Here is a 21,532-nt window from a genome sequence, read left to right as displayed (position 1 = left end):
GTTGAAAAGGTTAAACTCATCAGATGGACAAAAATTCAAGTGGACGTGGCCGGGTAATACATGTATGCAATTTGAATATTAAATGAGGATTGTTTCTGCACTTGCTAGTTTCATTGATCTAGTTTTTATTTATATAAATTCGAGATGGCTTGTAGAGAATGCTACACATTAAAAGATGAATATTTTTTTTTGCCGTAGGTAAAAATGTCAATGTCTTGAATTTATAAAACAAAATGTTGTCTTAAATTATCATATCCTATTCAGACCAGGTTAAAACAATCACTTTAAAGAAAAATGTTATATATTACAGTGCCGAAATTAAAAGTACATAAACCAAGAAGTAAGTGTAATTGTTGATGTTGGCTAACTGCATGCTATATTGATTATATAATGCATTACATAAAGTGGTGTGTTTTATTTGTTTATATTTCTTTGTTGTTATTGAGCATTTTTGTGTTTTGTTATTTTGGCAAATTGAAGCTCCTCGATAATCACTGAAAACAATGGTACATCATAGATATATCTCATCGCAGTAAATTCCAAAAACTCCAAAGCGGTGTATACACAAAAGAAAGAAACAATTATAATAATAGGGTTAATAAAATCCAATTGATAAAAGATGAATAAAAAAGTTATTACATCACCCTCATTGGATTTGGGGTGATATATTGAATTTTTTGTTTCTTTTTTTCTTATTATTTTTTCCTCCACATTGTTGGTCAAGCTTTTATCATGGTATTGGATGAACCATTTGTAATGGAACTACACCACAATGTGAACCAGCGAGAGCAATTTTGCAATCGGGGTATGACATTTTCAAGATGGCTACCGTTGCCATGGAAACTGCTATAATACGAAAAAAGTCTAAATTCCGATTCTTTAATCATGAGACCCAATTGGATGACACTTAATAGACATGTTACTTGACATGCCTTAACGGACGGACAGTATTTAGAAATTCCAAAATGGCCGCCGTTGTCCTTGGAAAAAGGTCGTTAGTTTACACTTCTGGAAAACACATTAGATCTGCATTTTCTTTAGGAACATAACATTTACCCAATTTAATTTAACTAGTATATATCAGTGCATGTCCCGACGTGGAACACATATTTGGAATTTTGGAAATTGTCACTGTCCTCATGGATAAAAAAAAAAATGCTCCAAATTTCACGAAATTTTCAAAGATGTTAGACGGCATATGTTTAAGTGCTGTTCCACTGTGGAATTTAAAATGGCTGCCGTTACCCCAGAAAATGTGCCATCCGTACTGCTAGCAATTACAAATCTCGTTATGCCTGTTTTTGCAAATTGAAAGTAGAAATACATAGCAGAAAAGGTACAACATATTCATTTCATATCATAATAAATAAATTTGGTGTATTTACTGTCTTCTGATTGGTTAGAAGTATTACTTTTTTTTCAATGTTGTCAATAATTATGGCAACACGCCCACTCTGACGTTGTTTATGCATACGCTAACATGTTTGTACGTTGTTATTGTTAATGTAAATAACTTAAAAAGTTCTTTGGGCCTTATTTTTTTATAGAAATTTATTTATAATGAATGGCAATAAACTATTTTGAATTTATCGAACCATAAAATTAATTTCTGACTCTTCACATTGAATAATCCGCGAAGCCGAAAAACAGATTAGAGCTGTATTTTCTTAAAGAATACAAAATTCAACCTAATTTTGTTTTATTGGTATATAACAGTGCATGTCCCAACGTGGCACACATCTTTGGAATTAAGAATGGTCACTGTACCCATGGATAAAAAAAAATGGTCCAAATTTCCCGAAATTTTCGAGAGAGTTAGACGGCATATGTTTATGTTCTGTTCCACTGTGGAATTTAAAATGGCTTCCGTTACCCCAGAAAATGTGCCATCCGTGCTGCTAGCAATTACAAATCTCGTTATGCCTGTTTTTGCAAATTGAAAGTAGAAATACATAGCAGAAAAGGTTCAACATATTCATTTCATATCATAATAAATAAATTTGGTGTATTTACTGTCTTCTGATTGGTTAGAAGTATTACTTTTTTTTTCAATGTTGTCAATATTTATGGCGACACGCCCACTCTGACGTTGTTTATGCATACGCTAACATGTTTGTACGTTGTTATTGTTAATGTAAATAACTTAAAAAGTTCTTTGGGCCTTATTTGTTTTATTGAAATTTAATTATAATGAATGGCAATAAACTATTTTGAATTTATCGAACCATAAAATTAATTTCTGACTCTTCACATTGAATAATCCGCAAAGCCGAAAAACAGATTAGAGCTGTATTTTCTTAAAGAATATAAAATTCAACCTAATTTTGTTTTATTGGTATATAACAGTGCATGTCCCAACGTGGCACACATCTTTGGAATTTGGAGAATGGTCACTGTACCCATGGATAAAAAAAAAAATGGTCCAAATTTCCCGAAATTTTCGAGAGAGTTAGACGGCATATGTTTATGTGCTGTTCGACTGTGGAATTTAAAATGGCTTCCGTTACCCCAGAAAATGTGCCATCCGTACTGCTAGCAATTACAAATCTCGTTATGCCTGTTTTTGCAAATTGAAAGTAGAAATACATAGCAGAAAAGGTACAACATATTCATTTCATATCATAATAAATAAATTTGGTGTATTTACTGTCTTCTGATTGGTTAGAAGTATTATTTTTATTTTCAATGTTGTCAATATTTATAGCGACACGCCCACTCCGACGTTGTATATTCATACGCCAACATGTTTGTACGTTGTTATTGTTAATATAAATAATTTAAAAAGTTCTTTGGGCCTTTTTTTATAGAAATTTATTTATAATGAATGGCAATAATCTATTTTGAATTTATTGAACCATAAAAATAATTTCTGACTCTTCACATTTTACAGAGTCGGCTGCGCGGACTATTTAATGTGAAGAGTCAAAAATTAATTTTATGGTTCAACAAATTCAAAATAAAAAATAGCCATTCATTAAGTGAATTCTTAAACTACAAAGTGTATTAAATACTGATAACAGAAAATAAATTAAATGTAAACGTGTTACTTATTACATAATTATACTCTTATTTGAAAGTACAATAGCTAAAAAAAAAAACCATTTTTTTTTCAATGATGCTCTTTCCTCGCTTTGTACACAAAATCATGATCTCATTTTAATTAAACATGGGGTTCATATGAAAGTAAGAATGTCTGTTGTATTTTAAACGATGGCAAGAATCAAAATGGATATCTATGGGTCTTTTTCGGCTAGAAAGATTTATAAAATCGTAAATATTTATTTATCATTAATTCTATTTGACGTACTTCATTTTATGTTCAATTACAATAAATAAAGAAAGTTATGCCAAAAGGTAAATATTATTAATGTCCATTCAGTGTCTGGAGTTTACACATTATCTTTATGACAACATTTGTATATTAAATGAGGATTGTTTCTGCATATGCTAGTTTCATTGATTTAGTTTTTATTTATATAAATTCGAGAATGTTACAGTTACATATTAAAACGTGAATAGTTTCTATTGCCATAGGTCTTGAATTCTTTTTAAAATGTGACCGTCCTCAAGTAACAAAAAAAACCAAGTTTTCTTAAATTGTCAAATCCTATTCAGACCAGATTCAAAAATTCACTTTAAGTACTATGTTATATATTGCAGTGCCGAAATTAAAAGTACATAAACCAAGAAGTAAGTATAATTGTTGATGTTGGCTAACTGCAAGCTTTATTGATTATATAATGCTTTAAATAAAGTGGTGTGTTTTATTTGTTAATATTTCTTAGTTGTTAGTTAGTATTTTTGTGTTATGTTATTTTGGCAAATTGAAGGTCGTCGATAATCATAGAAAACGATGGATCAGCATAGATATATCTCATCGCAGTAAATTCCAAAAACTCTAAAGCGGTGTATACACAAAAGAAAGTTACAATTATAATAATAGGGTTAATAAAATCCAATTTATAGAAGATGAAGAAAAAAGTCATTACATCACCCTCATTGGATTTGCGGTGACGTATTGTAATTTTTGTTTCTTTTTTTCCTATTTTTTTTCCTCCACATTGTTGGTTAGGCTTTTATCATGGAATTGGATAAACCAATTGTAATGGAACTACACCACAATGTGAACCAGCGAGAGCAATTTTGCAATTGGGGTATGGCATTTTCAAGATGGCTACCGTTGCCATGGAAACTGCTTAAATACGAAAAAAGTCTAAATTCTGAATCGTTCATCATGATACCAAATTGATAACACTTAATAGACGTGTTACTTGACATGCCTTAACGAATGCACAGTATTAAGAAATTCCAGAATGGCTGCCGTTGTCCTTGGAAAAAGGTCGTGAGTTTACACTTCTGGAAAACACATTAGAGCTGCTTTTTCTTAAAGAATATAACATTTAACCCAATTTAGATTTATTGGTATATATCAGTGCATGTCCCAACGTGGCATACATCTTTGGAATTTTGGAAATGGTCACTGTCCCCATGGATTAAAAAAAAAAGAAATGCTCAAGTTTCACGAAATTTCACGAGTGTTAGACGGCATATGTTTCTGTGCTGTTCGACTGTGGAATTAAAAATGGCTGTCGTTACCCCAGAAAATGTGCCATCCGTACTGCTAGCAATTACAAATCTCGTTATGCTTGTTTTTGCAAAGTGAAGGTAGAAATACATAGAAGAAAAGGTATAACATATTCATTTCATATCATAATAAATAAATTTGGTGTATTTACTGTTTTCTGATTGGTTAGAAGTATTCTTTTTATTTTCAATGTTGTCAATATTTATGGCCACGTGACCACTACGACGTTGTATATGCATACGCCAACATGTTTGTACGTTGTTATTGTTAATATAAATAATTTTAAAAATTCTTTGGGCTTTTTTTTTTTATATAGAAATTAATTTATAATGAATGGCAATGATCTTTTTGAATTTATTAAACCATAAAATTAATTTTTGACTCATTTTACATAATCGGCTTCGCGGATTATTCATTGTGAAGAGTCAAAAACTAATTTTATCTATCAATTTATTCAAAATAAATTAAAAACCAATTGTTCAGAGAACAATTGAAGGTTTTTTCACTAGTAAAGATCTATTTTGATATTAAAATATGAAAAATCAGTTAAAAATGTTAGTTCCTATGGCTTTATGATGTATTGATATGAATTTGAAGCAAAGGTCAAAATCTAGAACGTCCAATTATCCTATGACCTTGACATAAATTTCAAGGTCACTAACAAAGGACCTTAAATCAAAAGACCCTAGGGCTTTAATATGTATGGTTAATGAGTAATATCACTTTACGCCGCGTAATTCTAAATAAAAAGTAAAAACACAAAAATACTGAACTCCGAGTAAAATTAAAAAAAGGAAAGTCCCAAATCAAATGGCAAAATCACTAGTTCAAACACATCAAACGAATGGATAACAACTGTCATATTCCTGACTTGGTACAGGCATTTTCTTATGTAGAAAATGGTGGATTGAACCTGGTTTTAAAGCTAGCCAAACCTCTCACTTGTATGATAGTCGCATCAAATTTACAATAGGTAAAAATGTCACAAATAGGGGTAAATAGTCTAATTCGGTAGGTTACATTCGTGAAAAGGGAACGGGATTGTAGTAACGATGGATGGGATGGGATGGGTGAAAATTAATTGTCTACGTACCCATTCAACCAAAACATATAAGTAACCACATGTTGCAACTAACAATTTAGTAAAAATAATTTGTCGTTATGTTATACAGTGTTTGAAAATAAGCCAAAATAAGCCAAAATCAAAATTTAGAATATAACCTTGACCTAATTTTCATTTTTTTAGACCAAGGATCTCAAATCAAAAGACATTAGGTCTCTATCACTTATGGTTTACCAGTTAGAAAGGCATTTCATTTATATCAAATACATTAGGGGGAATAACTCTCATATGGAGTCTCCGGATAGCTTCAGTTAAAATTAAAATCCTAATCCTGAAGATGTAACGAGCAATTTGGTAAAATAAATTTGTCGTTATCTTTTATGGTTGCGAAGGAGTAGTGGCCACAAGAAAAACAGTGTTTAGGGAGATAACAATACGATATCATATTCCAAATATCTAAGTGACATCTTTTGAAACATCAATACTACGCAAGAAAAAAATTAGGCGGAAAAAAAAATAATAACAATAATAATAATAATCAGAACAAAATCAAAAGGTCTTTCTTCGGAAAGGTGGAAAGACCTAATAATAGCCATTCATTAAGTGAATTCTTAAACTACAAAGTGAATCACATTGATAAAAGAAAAGAAAATAAATGTAAACGTGTTACTTATTACAGAATTAGACTCTTATTTGAAAGTACAATAGCTAAAAAAAACAAACGTTTTTTTTTAATGATGCTCTTACCTCGCTTTATACACAAAATCATGATCTCATTTTAATTAAACATGGGGTTCATATTGAAATAAGAATGTGTGTTGTATTTTAAACGATGGCATGAGTCAAAATGGATATTTATGGGTCTTTTTCGACTAGAAATTTTTATAAAACGTAAATATTTATTTATCATTAATTCTATTTGACGTACTGCATTTTATAATAAATTACCATAAATTAAGAAAGTTATGCCAAAAGTAAATATTATTCATGTACATTCAGTGTCTGGAGTTTACACATTATCTTTATGACAAGATGTATGCAATTTTAAATATTAAATGAGGATTGTTACTGCATATGCTAGTTTCATTGATCATTTTTATTTATATGAATTCGAGATGCTTGTAGGCTTGTAGAGAATGTTACATATTAAAACATGAATAGTTTCTATTGCCGTAGGTCTTGAATTCTTTTTAAAATGTTACCGTCCTGAAGTTATAAAACAACAAGTTGTCTTGAATTATCATATTCTATTCAGATGAAGTTCAAAAATTCACTTTTAAGGATTTTGTTATATATTTCAGTGCCGAAATTAAAAGTACATTATCCAAAAAGTAAGGCTAATAGTTGATGTTGGCTAACTGCAAGCTATATTGATTATATAATGCATTACATAAAGTGATGTGTTTTATTTGTTTATATTTCTAAGTTGTTAGTTAGTATTTTTGTGATTTGTTATTTTGGCTAATTGAAGGTCGGCGATAATCACAGAAAACAATGGTATAGCTATATCTCACCGCAGTAAATTTCAAGTACTCCAAAGCGATGTTTACACAAAATTTGTGAAGTTAATAATATAATTATAGGGTTAATAAAATCAAATTTATAGAAGATGAAGAAAAAAGACATTACGGCATCCACATCGGATTTGGGGTGACATATAGTAATTATTTGTTTCTTTTTTTTTCTCTTTTTATTACTTTTTCTCGTCCATTTTTTGATCAAGCTTTTATCTTGAAATTGAATGAACCAATTGTAATGGAACTACACCACAATGTTAACCAGCGAGAGCAGATTTGCACTTTATAGACATGTTACTTGACATGCCTTAACGAACGGACAGTATTTAGAAATTCCAAAATGGCCGCCATCGTCCAGGGGAAAAGGTCGTAAGTTTACACTTCTGGAAAACACATCAAAACTGCATTTTCTTGAAGAATATAACATTAAACCCAATTTAATTTTAATGGTATATAACAGTGCTTGTCACAAAGTGCACCACCCGTCTTTAGAATTTCGGAAATGTTCACTATTACTATGGATAAAAAAATTTAAAAATGCACCAGATTTCATGAAATTTTCAAGATTGTTAGACGGCATATGTTAATGTGCTGTTCGACTTTGGAATTTTCAAAATGGCTGCAGTTACCCTCGAAAATATGCCATCCGTTATTGCTAGAAAGTCTATTGACATTTGATTTTGCGAAGTGGAGGTCGAAATACATAACCGAAAAAGGTACAACATAAATATTTAATATTGTAGTGAATTCTTACTCTACAAAGTGAATCAAACTCATAAAAGAAAAGAAATAAAATGTTTACGTGTTACTCATTACAGAATTTGACTTTTATTTGAAAGTACAATAACAAAAAAACACCAATTTTTTATGATGCTTTTCCCTCGCTTTGTACACAAAATCATGATCTCATTTCGATAATCATGGGGTGCATATGGAAATAAGAATGTCTGTTGTATTTTAAACGATGACAGGGATCAAAATGGATATTTATGGGTCTTTGATGGCTAGATATTTTTATAAAATCGTTAATATTTATTTATTAATAATTCTATTTGGCTAAGTTCATTTAATGTTTAATTACCAAAAATTAAGTTATGCAAAAGGTAAATATTATTTATGTCCATTAAGTGTCTTTAGTTTACACATTATCTTTATGACAACATGTATACAATTTGAATATTAAATGAGGATTGTTACTGCATATGCTAGTTTCATTGATTTAGTTTTTTTTATATACATAAATTCTAGATGGCTTTTTAGAGAATAATACATATTAAAAGATGAATAGTTTCTATTGCCGTAGGTCTCAATTTCTTTTTAAAATGTGACCGTCCTGAATGTGCAAAAAACATGTTGCCTTAAATTATCATATCCTATTCAGATCAGGTTTAAAAATTCACCTTTAAGGACTATGTTATATATTTCAGTGCCGAAATTAAAAGTACATAAACCAAGAAGTAAGTATAAGTGTTGATGTTGACTGCATGCTACATTGATTATATTATGCATTACATAAAGTGTTGTGGTCTTTTTGTTTATATTTCTTAGTTGTTAGTTAGTATTTTGTGTTTTGTTATTTTGGCAAATTGAAGGTGGTCGATAATTATAGAAAACGATGGATCAGCATAGATATATCTCATTGCAGTAAATTCCAAGAACTCCAAAGCGGTGTATTCACAAAATGAACAGAACAATTATAATAATAGGGTTAATAAAATCCAATTTATAGAATATGAAGAAAAAAGATATACGGCATCCTCATCGGATTTGGGGTGACATATTGTAATTGTTTGTTTCTTTTTTTCTTATTATTTTTTATTCCACATTTTTTGTCAAGCTTTTATCATGGAATTTGAAATTAGAAATACACCACAATGTTAGCTAGCAAGAGCAGATTTTAAATCGGGGTATTGCATTTTCAAGATTGCTACCGTTGCCATGGAAACTGCTAAAGTACAAAAAAGAAGTCTAATTTTAAAATCTTTAATTATGTGACCCAATTGGATTACACTTAAAAGACATTTTACTTGACATGCCTTAACGAACGGACAGTATAAAAAATGTATGTTGTATTTTTGAATAGTTTTAAATACTAAGGCTTTTCTTCCTCAGGCATAGATTACCTTAGCTGTATTTGGCAACACTTTTAGGAATTTTGGATCTCAATACTCTTCAACTTCGTACTTTATTTGCTTTTTCAACTTTTGTTGATTCGAGCGTCACTAATGAGTCTTTTGTAGACAAACCGCGCGTCTGGCGTATATATAAAATTTAGTCCTGGAATCTATGATGAGTTTATTTATGTATGTGAAATATCATTCAGAAGATGTGGTATATATATGATTACAGAAGAAACAATTTACCAGGGCAGAGCAAAGAACAACTGTAGAAGTAAACAACTAAAAATTTCCGTACGTCCTTCAACAATGAGAAAAACCAATACCATAGTTAACTATGAAAGATCCCAAAAGAACAAGTGTCTAACAGTTCAGACGAAAACTTTAATATGGCTTCATGTATTTATAAAAAAAATCATGTTTTAACTCCAATCTGTGTAATATTAATTATCTGCTAATTTTTGCACGCACAATATAGATATGAAAACATGATATTGAAAAATTTGCATGCACGTAAAACATCATTGCTGTTATATTTTAGGGAAAAAAGTAAATCAAAAAGTAATTCTAGCAAAACCAAAAGGTAAGATACTAGTTTCATAATTCTGTAGGAAAAATACAATATTGTTAACACGTTAAGAATTTGAAGAATTAAATATAACAAAAAGAAGACATAGCTAGCGACTCATATTCTTTTAGGCCAGCTGATGTCATTGATTTTTTTTTTTTATCCAGTAATCATTTGTTTAGTTTCCTAAAGAAATTACAGAATGAAAATAGGTTTGCTATGAAATGTTTATCACGCAATAAATAAATGTTGTATAGATAGTAAATTCTTTGTTTTTGTGCAAATATGAATTGAAGGTTATATTCCAAGTTGAGTGAGATAGCATGAAATTAAAAAAATCATAAATAAATTTGTAATTATTTGTATTCATTTTGAAAAATTTAGAACTATTGATCTTTGATTTTAGGGGAAAAGGTGAATCCGGCAAAACCAAAAGGTAAGATATTAATTTCTATCATTGAATCAACTTTTGTTCATTACAGCTATGTTGTACCAAAAACTACTATATTACACATGCGTTAAAAAAATGTAGTAACAAAAGGAAAAGAATATAACACATACAAAAACAGAACTAGCAACAAATAAGATAAAAAATGCATATTGGTTAGGAAAAACATATCTTTACCAAATGCAATAACAAATAAGTTTTATTTATTTAGTTTCAAATATTATAGAAATCGAAAGAAATCAAAATAGCCTGTCTGTCACCTACCATCCGATCATATTTGGTTCTGATTGGTCTGTTTTTACCTCTTTTATTTTATTGTGATATTCAAATTCGTGGCAACATTTTGATGTTATTTGAATCGTCAATAAATGGTTATGTACATAGGGCTGATTTGCTACTGATTTTTGTTCTCCATTTTACTATTTAAAAAAAACTATAGTCAACAGTTTCCTTATAAGAAAGTTTTTATACGACAACAAAGGAGAAGGTTCACGAAGGGTTGAAATTGGCCCTAATTTTTTTATGTTTTTTTAAATTTGACCAACAAAATTACAAATTTCACATAGAAATATTTGTGATTGTACTATAAAGACAAAAATATATTTTTTTGCACCTTCTTTTAAAACTTATGAAGCTATGACACTTCAACTTTAGTAAAAATGAATGGATCTCTATGAAATTTAAACGCAAGGTTTGAAATCACAAAAGGAAGGTTGTGATTGATTTCGGGGGTTATGGTCCCAACAGTTTAGGAATTAGGGGCCCTAAAAAAGGTCCCAAATAAGCATTTTTCTAGTTTCCAGACAATAACTTGTGTTTAAGTGTATGAATCTTTCTTATATTGTAATGCACTGCATCACACTACAAACGAAAGGCTGGGATTGAATTTTGGGACTAATTGTCCAAAACGTTCAGGAATTAGCGGTGAAAATGGGACCAAAAATAATAATTTTTTTTTTCTAGTTTCTAGACAATAACTTAAGGTAAAGTATATGGATCCCTCTCAAATTGTACTGCAAGTTTCCATACCACATAGGGATGGTTAGGATTGACAATCGGTGTTTATATTTCAAACCATTTAGGAATAAAGTGCATATAAGGGGAAAAGAAAGGTTTCCTGGTTAATAGACAATTAAGACAATTTAAAAGTAATGTAAGGGAGTTTATCAAACACATTTTATGTACAATGCTGTGTATGCTTGGATTACCTCCCTTACATTGATTTTAAATTATGTATAAAGAAATGTTGTTGTGTACGGAAGCGTATTAGCGTTACACATTTTTTTAAAGAATGTTCTTTACTGTCTTTGGGTTATAACGCAAATCTTTGAGTTATAACGCAAACCAAAATTTGCGGAATAACGCACACCTTTGCAAATGTTTATAACTCAAACATTTGCGTTAAAACTCAATCATTTGGCGTTATAACTCCAACATTTGCGTTATAACTCAAACATTTAGCGTTATAATTCAAACATTTTCGTTATAACGCAAACCTATGCTATATAACGCAAACTTTTGCGTTATAGCGCAAACCTATTGGGTTATGACTGTCGAGGCTAACTTCTAATATCGTATACAGAAAACAATACAACCATACAGTTTGACGTTTACTTCATTATAACATAACTGCTAAGGCGACGTCGCACACTGACGTCAACCCTAGATACATAACGGTAAATTGGGACGTCTTGACTCCCGCGGTATTCTCGACATTCTCCGGGCGGCGAAAAGTAAATATCAAAATTAAATTACAATCAAGAAAAAAGAAATTAAAATTACTGTCTCATAAATTCAAAACTTCAACTTAAAACTTTAGCACAGTCACTAGCTTCCAGACTAGTTATCTTTCGGTTCACAATGAGTCTATTTCGATAATTAACAGTGTCTATATTTTCCGCGCACCTGTTCACATAGTCAAATAATTGGTTTTGCACTTAGCCAATTAAATCAAGCTTATTCGTAAAAGTCCATGATAAATCTGAACAGTTAATAGGTTACGCATTATTTAGTCCATTTTTTAATATTTTCCCTGGCTCTTGTGGCTGCTTCTCGGTTTGGCAATATCCGGCTTGTGGTCGCACTTGGTTCTTTCTTCTGTCGAGCTTCTTCGTCCTTTGATGTTTCGATGTCTGTACAAAGTTCAAGGGGATACAACTTGACGATCGGACGTGATGTGGTTCCAGTTTTGGTTCGAATAATAGCGGAACGAACTAGTCCATCATTTCCTTTGGTTAGGTTTTCCACAATCCCGGTTTTCCACATTATTCTTCTGTTTTCATCATGAATCTGAACAATATCGCCTATTCTGATTATAGTGGAATTGTTTCCCGTTTTCTTGTGGAATTCACGCAATGACGTCAAATACTCTGTTTTCCATCTGTTCCAGAATTGTTGTAAGAGTAATGATTGTCTTTGAACACGTTTGATAAACTTTGTTTTGTTCATAAATGTCTCATTAAACATGTCAATTTCACGAGTATCCATGTACGGTAATGTATTTATCCTACGTCCATAAAGAAGATGAGCTGGCGTAAGTGGTTGAAGATCCTCCGGGTCTGAAGACACATATGTTAAGGGTCAATCATTTAAGACGGATTCTATCTCTGTAACGATTGTCTGAAGAGTCTCTAAATTTACAAGTGATTTTCCTAGTACTTTTTTCAGATTCGTTTTTGTCATTCCAATAAGACGCTCCCACCATCCACCAAACCATGGAGCACGTTTAGGGATGAAAAACCAGTCGATTCCTTGTGCTGATAATGTCTCTTTTAACTTTTTTGAATTACAAAGTTGTTTGATGTCTTCTGACGCGGATACAAAAGTAAAACCATTGTCTGTCATAACTACTTTTGGTAAAGATTTTCTGCTTGAAAAGCGCCGAAAAGCTTGTAAAAATGTTTCTTCTGACAAATTTGTAACGACTTCAAGGTGTATCGCTCTAGTAGAGGCACAAGTGAATAAACATATGTAGACTTTCTTTATGACATTTTCGTTATCTTTTACTTGTAATGCGCCTGTGAAATATATCCCTGTAGCTGTAAAAGGGTCAGCTTCTTGTAGTCGAATTTTAGGCAATTGCGGCGGATCCGGTGCTGCATATGGTTGTCCAACAACCTTCCTACAAGTAACACATTTCCTGAGTGTTTTTCGAACAAACTGTCGGATAGCGGGTATCCAAAAACTGTCTCAGATGTACGATTGTGGCATTTACTCCGGAATGACAAATTCTTGAGCATTTAATACAATAAGTTTAGAAATTGTATGATCGTTAGGTAAGATATACGGAAATTTAGTGGACTCCGATAAGGGCGCATTCTGGATTCTTCCTCCACATCTGATGATGTTCCTGTCGTCAAGAAATAATCTTAATTGTCTGATTCTCGGTAAACTGTTCCGTGATTTACTGTTATACTTCAATGCGTTATATTCCGTAGCAAAAGCCGTTTCCTGACAATTTCGAATCCATAACTCAACAGATTTGGATAATTCATTTGGTTTTAAATGTTCTAGTGTCCTTAAACTCTTTTAATTCTACAGTTTTCTATAAACCGTAGTACATATGACGTGATACGTAACAGTTTCTGGTACGACGAATAACGTTCAATATTAATAATAAAGTTAATTCCAAATTGACAAACTGAATCGTCCTTTGATTGGCTAATACATGTACTTTCATTTTCTGTTAACAAAACTGATAAAGACGTATCGATTGATGTCGATTTTGGGTATGTTGAACTGTCTGTTAACCAATGCGGACCTTTAATCCATAATTTGCTGTTTGTATATTGTTCGGCCGTTACCCCTTGTGTTACTAGATCAGCTGGGTTATCGCTTGTAGGGTAATACTTCCATTCCCATGATGTTGTCAATTCGTTTATTTCATTCACACGATTTTGTATGAAACGTTTTAATGTCTTTAAAGCCAGTGTAAAACAATCTGGCTATCCGACCAAAACGTGATGTTTTCGCACTCCAACGTTGATTGAAGGTGTTTAGCTAAGCGTGCTCCGATTACGGCTGCCATTAACTCAAGTTGTGGGAGTGTCAGTTCCTTTAACGGGCTACTCGTGACTTTGCCATTACAAGTGCTGTCTCTTCTCCATTACATATATATCCTACCGCACCATATGCCTTTGTACTTGCGGCAACAAATATGTGAAGACTGTGTTGTGTTGATCCTGTAGTCTCAGTGAAATAATATCGAGTAAATACTGTTTGTGTAGCGGTCTCAATATTCTCGCGTATACCGATCCATTGGTTACATATGTCTCCTTCTATTATACTGTCCCATTGTAATCCAAGTTTCCATATTTCTTGCAACAAAATTTTAGCCGTTATTGTCACTGGACTCAGTAGTCCTAGCGGATCGTAAATTCCTGACGAATATCTCAATATTTCTCGTTTAGTTACAAGTTTTGTCGTACTTTCTTCCTTGCATTTGTGTGGATAGAAAAGATAATCTGTGTTACTATTCCATCTCATTCCCAATACTTTCGTGTCTGTGTCCGTGTCTAAAACAGTCTGAGATACTGCCTGTTGTCGTACCTTTATGCTGTTCGAATTCCAAGACCTCAAATTAAATCCTGCTTTACTCATCATTTCTTTTGCTTGCTCAAAGAAGTTCAAAGCGTCACTCTCTCTGTCAATGCTAGTCAAAATGTTATCCATATATAAATCACGTTCAAGCATTCTTGCGGTATTACTGTTGGTTTGCTGTAAATGTTTTAACAGAGTAGCGCTCAAGATAAATGGTGAGCAAGTTGCTCCAAATAGTACCACTTTAAATCTATACGTCATTAACGGACTGGTTACGTCTGAAGGGTTACTTAACCATAGAAATCGTGTTACATCTCGGTCGTCTTTGTTGAGTCCTACATTTAAAAAAGCCTTCTCAATGTCGGTAGTGATAGCATAACGATGAAGTCTAAATCTTACCAAGATCTTGGATAAGTCGTTTAACTCTGGAGGAGTCTTCATTAAGCAATCATTCAGACTAGGTTGATTTTGATACATCTTACAACTGCAGTCATACACTATGCGTATTGGTGTTGTACTGGAATCTTTCTTAACAACGGCATGGTGTGGTATATAATGAACCTTGTTAATTGTCGGTTCTAATTCATCAACCCTCTCAATAAATACGCGAAGTTCCTGTTCCTTTATAATATCTCCGTATTTCTTTAACATGGTCGCATCTTTGCCTATTCTTCTGATAACATTTTCCGTTCTCCTTTTTGCGACATCATAATTTGACGGTAATTCTTCGTAATCTTGTTTCCATGGTAATTTCGCCAAATACCTATCTCCTAGAAATTCAATTGATGACTCCTGATAGTCTTTCAAATAATTTGTCTCTTTTTTTGATTTTCGGATGAATCTATGCCTATCGATTCAAGTTTCCAGAACGCTTCCAAGTTAAATTCTTCTGATTTGTGCGAAACTAGTAGTATGCCAGCTGTCGTAGACGAACGTGCTATACCTGACTGTAAGGGTCCTGATAGCAAATACCCAAGCTTTGATCTTACCGCGGTCGGTCCATCTCCTCGTATAACCTCGTCTTCAATAAAATCCCAATAATAGTCGGCACCAATAAGTAAAGAAATTTCAAAAGAATCTTCTTTGGTAACTGGATGAGCGAGTCTCAATCCTTTTAGATAGTTCATATCTAGGTTAACGTTGTGCATGTGATTCTGAAGTGGGACTGCTATTGTAGGTACAATTAGAACTTCAATTGGAAATTTACGCCTATATCCTGTTTCAATGTGTACGGTGGATTTACGTAGTTCTTTCATGCTAGTGTTGTCCTTTCCAAATGCCGATAGGTGTATAACTTCAACTCCTTCAGTTTTCAAATTCAATTTTTTCGCTAAATCATCTGTTAAAAAAGATCTTTATGCACCTTCATCAAATAAAATATTCGTATCCGTACATATACTACCTGACCATACAGGAGCTACAGCCGTCTTCAATAGCACAGTTGTGCGCATCTGTGTCGATGAATGTAAAATGTTCGTATCTTCCTTGTTTTCAGTAGTATTTATGAGACTTACAGATGTAGATTGATTCTGACTTTAATTATTCTGTATATCTGGGTTGTTTTGAGTTTCCCTGTTACCATGGTTACTTACATTACATAAGCTGGAATGATGTCTCTTGTCACAGGGTCTACACGTTCTTTTAGATTTACACTCATTAGCATGATGATTTCCTAAACAATTAAAGCACAAATTGTCTTGTTTGACTATAGATATGCGGGATTTAGGATCACTAACCTTGGTACAGTATGTTGGTGGATGTATGTCTTTACAAAAAACACATGGTCTCTCCTTAATATTCCGGGGCTGGCTTTTCTTCGCGTTGTGTGTTGTGTTTCCTTGTGGTGAATTATTTCCTGTGTGAAATGTACTTATAGATGAGTTTGCAAACTGGTGGTCTATAGAATCAAGATAAGTACCTGTATTTTGTCCTGCCTCCATGATTTGAATTTCGTTCAGTATACTCTTCCTCAAATCATTCAAATTCCAACTTGACGGTCCGTGTTGTCTTGCTAGGTTTTGGCGTATTTCTGCGGGCAACTTGTTCAGAATAACGGGTATCAGTAGTGAACCATAAGTGTCTGTAGTCTGTCCGAGTGACTCTAGACCTCGTACGTAAGTTTCAGTTTTGTCATAATAATTGCGGAGGCTTACTAAAGTATAAATTGGCGGCGAAATCTCAAGTAGAGCTTGCATGTATGTTTGTATTATAGTATGTATCTGTCCATACCTCTCTTGTAACAACGAAATAGCTTTGCCGTAATTAGTGTTTGTAATAGAAAAACCTGATATGGTCTGAAACGCTTCTCCCTGTAGCAGTGACTTTAAGTAGTTAAACTTCTGTACGTCGCTGAGTGTTGGATTTGTGTGAATAGATGTCTCATATGAATCCCAAAAAGATTGCCAATCTAAAATATGCCCTTTAAAAGTAGACAAGTTCAACTTTGGTAATTTGTGATACTGATTATTTGTGCTAGAAGACGAATGTAAACTTGGAATATGCATAGACGGGTTCGTAGTAGGAATAATCTCTGATATAGCGGGGTTACTTGTATAAAACGAGGCTGCATTCGATTGTACATGAGATGTCGACGTGAACAATTGGCGTGCGGGTTCAATTGAGAGGAGTCGCTTGCGGGTATACTATTTGCTGTAGGTGAAATCAAGGTATGCATGGATGTATCAGAGGCAGTAACGTTACTAGCTTGAGAAACGGTAGTATTGACGGGTAAATTATGACTTTTCGACTGGGAAGGATTAATGAGTTTTCTAATTTGACGAATTTTTTAATCTAAATCGAACATGTACTCATCTGTTTGTTGAATTTCATCCGCCACGTCTTCATCCGAGCTTGCGACCACAATTTTATCATTCAGATCATTAAGAATATCCCTTTTCTGTAACACGGAATCTAAAATAGCTGTGACGTCCTCAATTTCTATCTCGAAAGTGTCTCGTATGTCTCCAAAATTCTTCCAAAGTCTTGTAATTGCTCCTTTATGTCCGGAACGAATGGCTTTCAGCTTTGTATCCATTTTCCCTTTTGGTCACGGCACCATAAATGTCGAGGCTAACTTCTAATATCGTATACAGAAAACAATACAACCATACAGTTTGACGTTTACTTCATTATAACATAACTGCTAAGGCGACGTCGCACACTGACGTCAACCCTAGATACATAACGGTAAATTGGAACGTCTTGACTCCCGCGGTATTCTCGACAATGACGCAAATCTTTGCGAAATAACGCAAACCTTTGCGCTTAACGCAAACATTTTTTTCTTTCTTGCTTTAGTGGGATACACTTTACTTTTGCGTATGGACCTCCGCCCCAAGTTTTTTTTCTTTTACCTCCATCCCCGTCCTGTCCTTTTTTTAATAACGCAAACATTTGTTTTATTTCATTTCTTACTGAAGATTAAAAAGAAACAGCAGTTATTTATGGTCGAGGCTGTATAGATTAGATATATAGATCATTTTGTCTATTTGACTTGAAGTTTCACAATTGTATGACATTATTTTTGATCTTTCAACTTAAATATGCCTATATACTATACAATATATAATTTTTAGGGGGGGCAATTCGCAACAGCATAGTGTATTGCACAAAAGCAAAAAAAATGAATATAAATTCAAATAAAATAACTAATTCTAAGTTCTTTGACTACAGTTATTAATTGTCAGAAACATATTATGTGTAAAATATTTAATTACAATCCAAATTCAGACCTGTATCAAGCAGGAATATTATGTCCATGTTTGCCCTAGATATTCGGGGTTGAACCTCTGCGTTCGTATGCAGCTGCGCTCAGTGAAGCAATTTATAAATTGATTACAGAGGTAGAACAGATGTATCTGAAGAAAAATAGAAGATACTTTGATTAGCATGTGTTGAGAAATAAAATGATCATGACAGCATTAGATAAAATTCGATACAAATATTATATTATTAGAAAGCTTGCGTATGACCCCAATCAACGCTTTACATCAATTTAATAACTTACAAAAGAAAAGGAACACTTTAACCAATAACGTTAAAAGCTTTAACAATTTATTTTGAAATATGTTTATTTGAAATATTGCGTACAGTATTTGCACAATGAATCAAATATTCTTAGTTCATGTTTTTAATTTCAGACACTCATGTAAAATCTGAAAAATCACATATAAAGAAATCGTTCTTGTAACAATGTTCTTCTTCAATGTTTTAATTACTTAATTATCACATTAAGCGTAACAATGACAACAATATCAACATAATTGCAAGTATTTATAAAAAAAATCATGCTTTAAAGCCAATTTGCTGAGTTTTAATTGTCTGCTAGTTTTTGCACGCACATTTAAAATATGAACACCTGACAATGTAAAATCCACATGCACGTAAAATCATTGCTCTTAAATTTTAGGAAAAAAAGTAATACCTGCAAAACCAAAAGGTAAGATACTTGTTTCTATCATAGGATCAACTTACGGCTATTTTTACTGTTATTCTGTATCAGAAAGACAATATTGGTCACACGTTAAAAAATTGAAAAAGACAGAACTATAGTGTGTGTTAATTTTTTTTTATCATATACTTAGAGGAAATAACATATATGTTTTACAGTATGATAATAGCATAAAATTAATGTGAATTCCATATTTTTTCGAAATGGTGTTTAGTGGGCTGATATGAAAAGTTTATTACATGCTTCGATTGTTATCTCATGCCTTTCCGTAACGTTATCACATGGCATTCGGCAATACTCGGCTAATTCTGGAAAATACACCTCATTGATACGTTTTCAGTGAAAAACATTACAATTGAAGTAGGGTATACATCTATTATTACGATACAGGATAATATATTATGAAAAATGCAAAAAAAAAAATGTTTTTAATAAATGCACTTTAAAAAGTTTCCAGCATAATTTACAAAGTTACTTTACAAATGTTAATTTCCAAACAGTGCATTAGGTTTTGTTGATTTTTTCTTTCGTCAATATAAAAATATATCATGCTGTTGTTTTCCCCCTCTGTTTAGACATTTGTTAGAAATTTCAATATCGGATGTACTACATTTGGCGTCGGACGTCAGTAAACATTTTCACTTTTTGGACTTTTACGTGAGAACAAACTAAAAATGATTTACATGTACATAATGTATGTATAAACTGGGTTTTTTTTCTCCATTTTTGAAGCATATGATATAAAGATCATAGCATGTCACTTTTTATATCAGATGTTTTATCAGCCCTTGGTCAATATCATCGGCTCTTTGGCTGATATTGAAACTTGGGCTTGAAAATACATCTAATATGAAAAAAGCCATGTAATAATCTGATAGTAAGGGAATTCGATGTTTGCTATATCACTGTTCATGCTTACGTACTTGATGACAATACCACTATACCAATCAGAATGATTTTTTTTGCAGTCTTTTAAGAAATGATTCGCCAATGTATCTTCGTATTATTTATGAAACAATAATTGTTTTGAATGGGTGAATATTCTGTAAAAGTCATTTTTGTAGACTTTTGAAGCCTAAACTTTCTACTGCCTTAAGTACACAAATTAAAGATTTGAAACGTATATCAATACAGAACATGTTGTTAAAGTTATAACAAAACTTTTGTTTGACATATTTTATTCGTTATTGCGAAAAAAAATCCCTTAAAATATTTGTCATTTTCTCCCCACCCAGTTTACCCCTATTACCTATCCTGATGTGGACCGCTTATTTTATTGAATCTTACGCAATTTGATTGGATTAAGTTATAGTTAGTTTACCTTTAAACTGGTTATGCTTTTCATCCATTAATATTGATTAAATCAAAACGTGCAGAATGTGTACAGTAACTTAAACGACCTCCAAACTAGGCACTGGACAAGTCCATATCATGTTTTATCAATGAAACAAAAGGTATGAAAGGTTAGAATCGCCAAGTCCTACATTTTCACAAAATTCTCCACATAATTAACAGATATTTTTTTTTAATGGCCTATTGAGGAGAAAAAAGAGAAAGTTAACGAATAAGACGTTTTATTCCATTAAAAGGTCATTTTTCGAAGAGAAATGCCGAAATACATTTAACCTACGGGTACGCCAGGTAAACGTTATTGTTTAATATCTTAACAAAAAAAAGGAAAATTTCTTTCTCATTGAAATAATCAATTTCATAGTTTCAATCAATCCCAAACGTAAAAAGTCAGCAAATAAAGTCAAAACATGTTCGATCTGCCTATTTTTGGACATTAAAGTCAATACTATCGTTCTAAGGTCAATTCCGGTTACCTTAAAAATCGTGTTAAGCACTATAGCAACACATATTTTTTTAGGCCAGGTAATGGGTTTTTTTTCAAAAGAAATTACATAATAAAAATAGGTTTGTTATTAAAATATTTATCACACGAAAAGGAATGTTGCATACATATAGTAAATTCCTTGTTTTTGTCTACATATGGATTGAAGGTTATAATCCAATCTCAGTCAGATTGCTTGCAATTAAAAAAAAATTCCAGTGTAAAACAATTCAAACGGGAAAACCAATGGTCTCATCTATATTACAAACGAAAAACGAGAAACAATAAAAATCACATTAACGAACAAGTCTACATATGAACTGAAGGTTATTATCCAAGTTGAGTCAGATCGCATGAAATAAAAAAAAATCATCAATTTATTTGTAAATATTTGTATGCATTTTTAATTTT

At 32.2% G+C, this 21,532-nt stretch overlaps 1 protein-coding gene across 1 annotated transcript in view; it reads left to right on the top strand.

The window, feature by feature from the left end:
• LOC143080614 (uncharacterized) overlaps window positions 1–21,532 on the top strand; it is a 246,730-nt gene that overhangs the window by 120,842 nt on the left and 104,356 nt on the right. Inside the window, exons 76-82 of the mRNA XM_076256539.1 lie at window positions 311–340; window positions 3,661–3,690; window positions 6,950–6,979; window positions 8,593–8,622; window positions 9,824–9,865; window positions 10,257–10,286; window positions 19,246–19,275. Of these exons, the coding sequence (XP_076112654.1) occupies window positions 311–340; window positions 3,661–3,690; window positions 6,950–6,979; window positions 8,593–8,622; window positions 9,824–9,865; window positions 10,257–10,286; window positions 19,246–19,275 (222 nt within the window). The remainder of the gene's footprint in view (window positions 1–310; window positions 341–3,660; window positions 3,691–6,949; window positions 6,980–8,592; window positions 8,623–9,823; window positions 9,866–10,256; window positions 10,287–19,245; window positions 19,276–21,532) is intronic.

Source organism: Mytilus galloprovincialis, chromosome 6, assembly GCF_965363235.1.
Source record: "Mytilus galloprovincialis chromosome 6, xbMytGall1.hap1.1, whole genome shotgun sequence".
In the NCBI taxonomy this organism is placed as follows: Eukaryota; Metazoa; Mollusca; class Bivalvia; order Mytilida; family Mytilidae; genus Mytilus; species Mytilus galloprovincialis.
The sequence above is the reverse complement of the archived record's forward strand: the minus strand, read 5'-3'. Positions and strand labels throughout refer to the sequence as shown.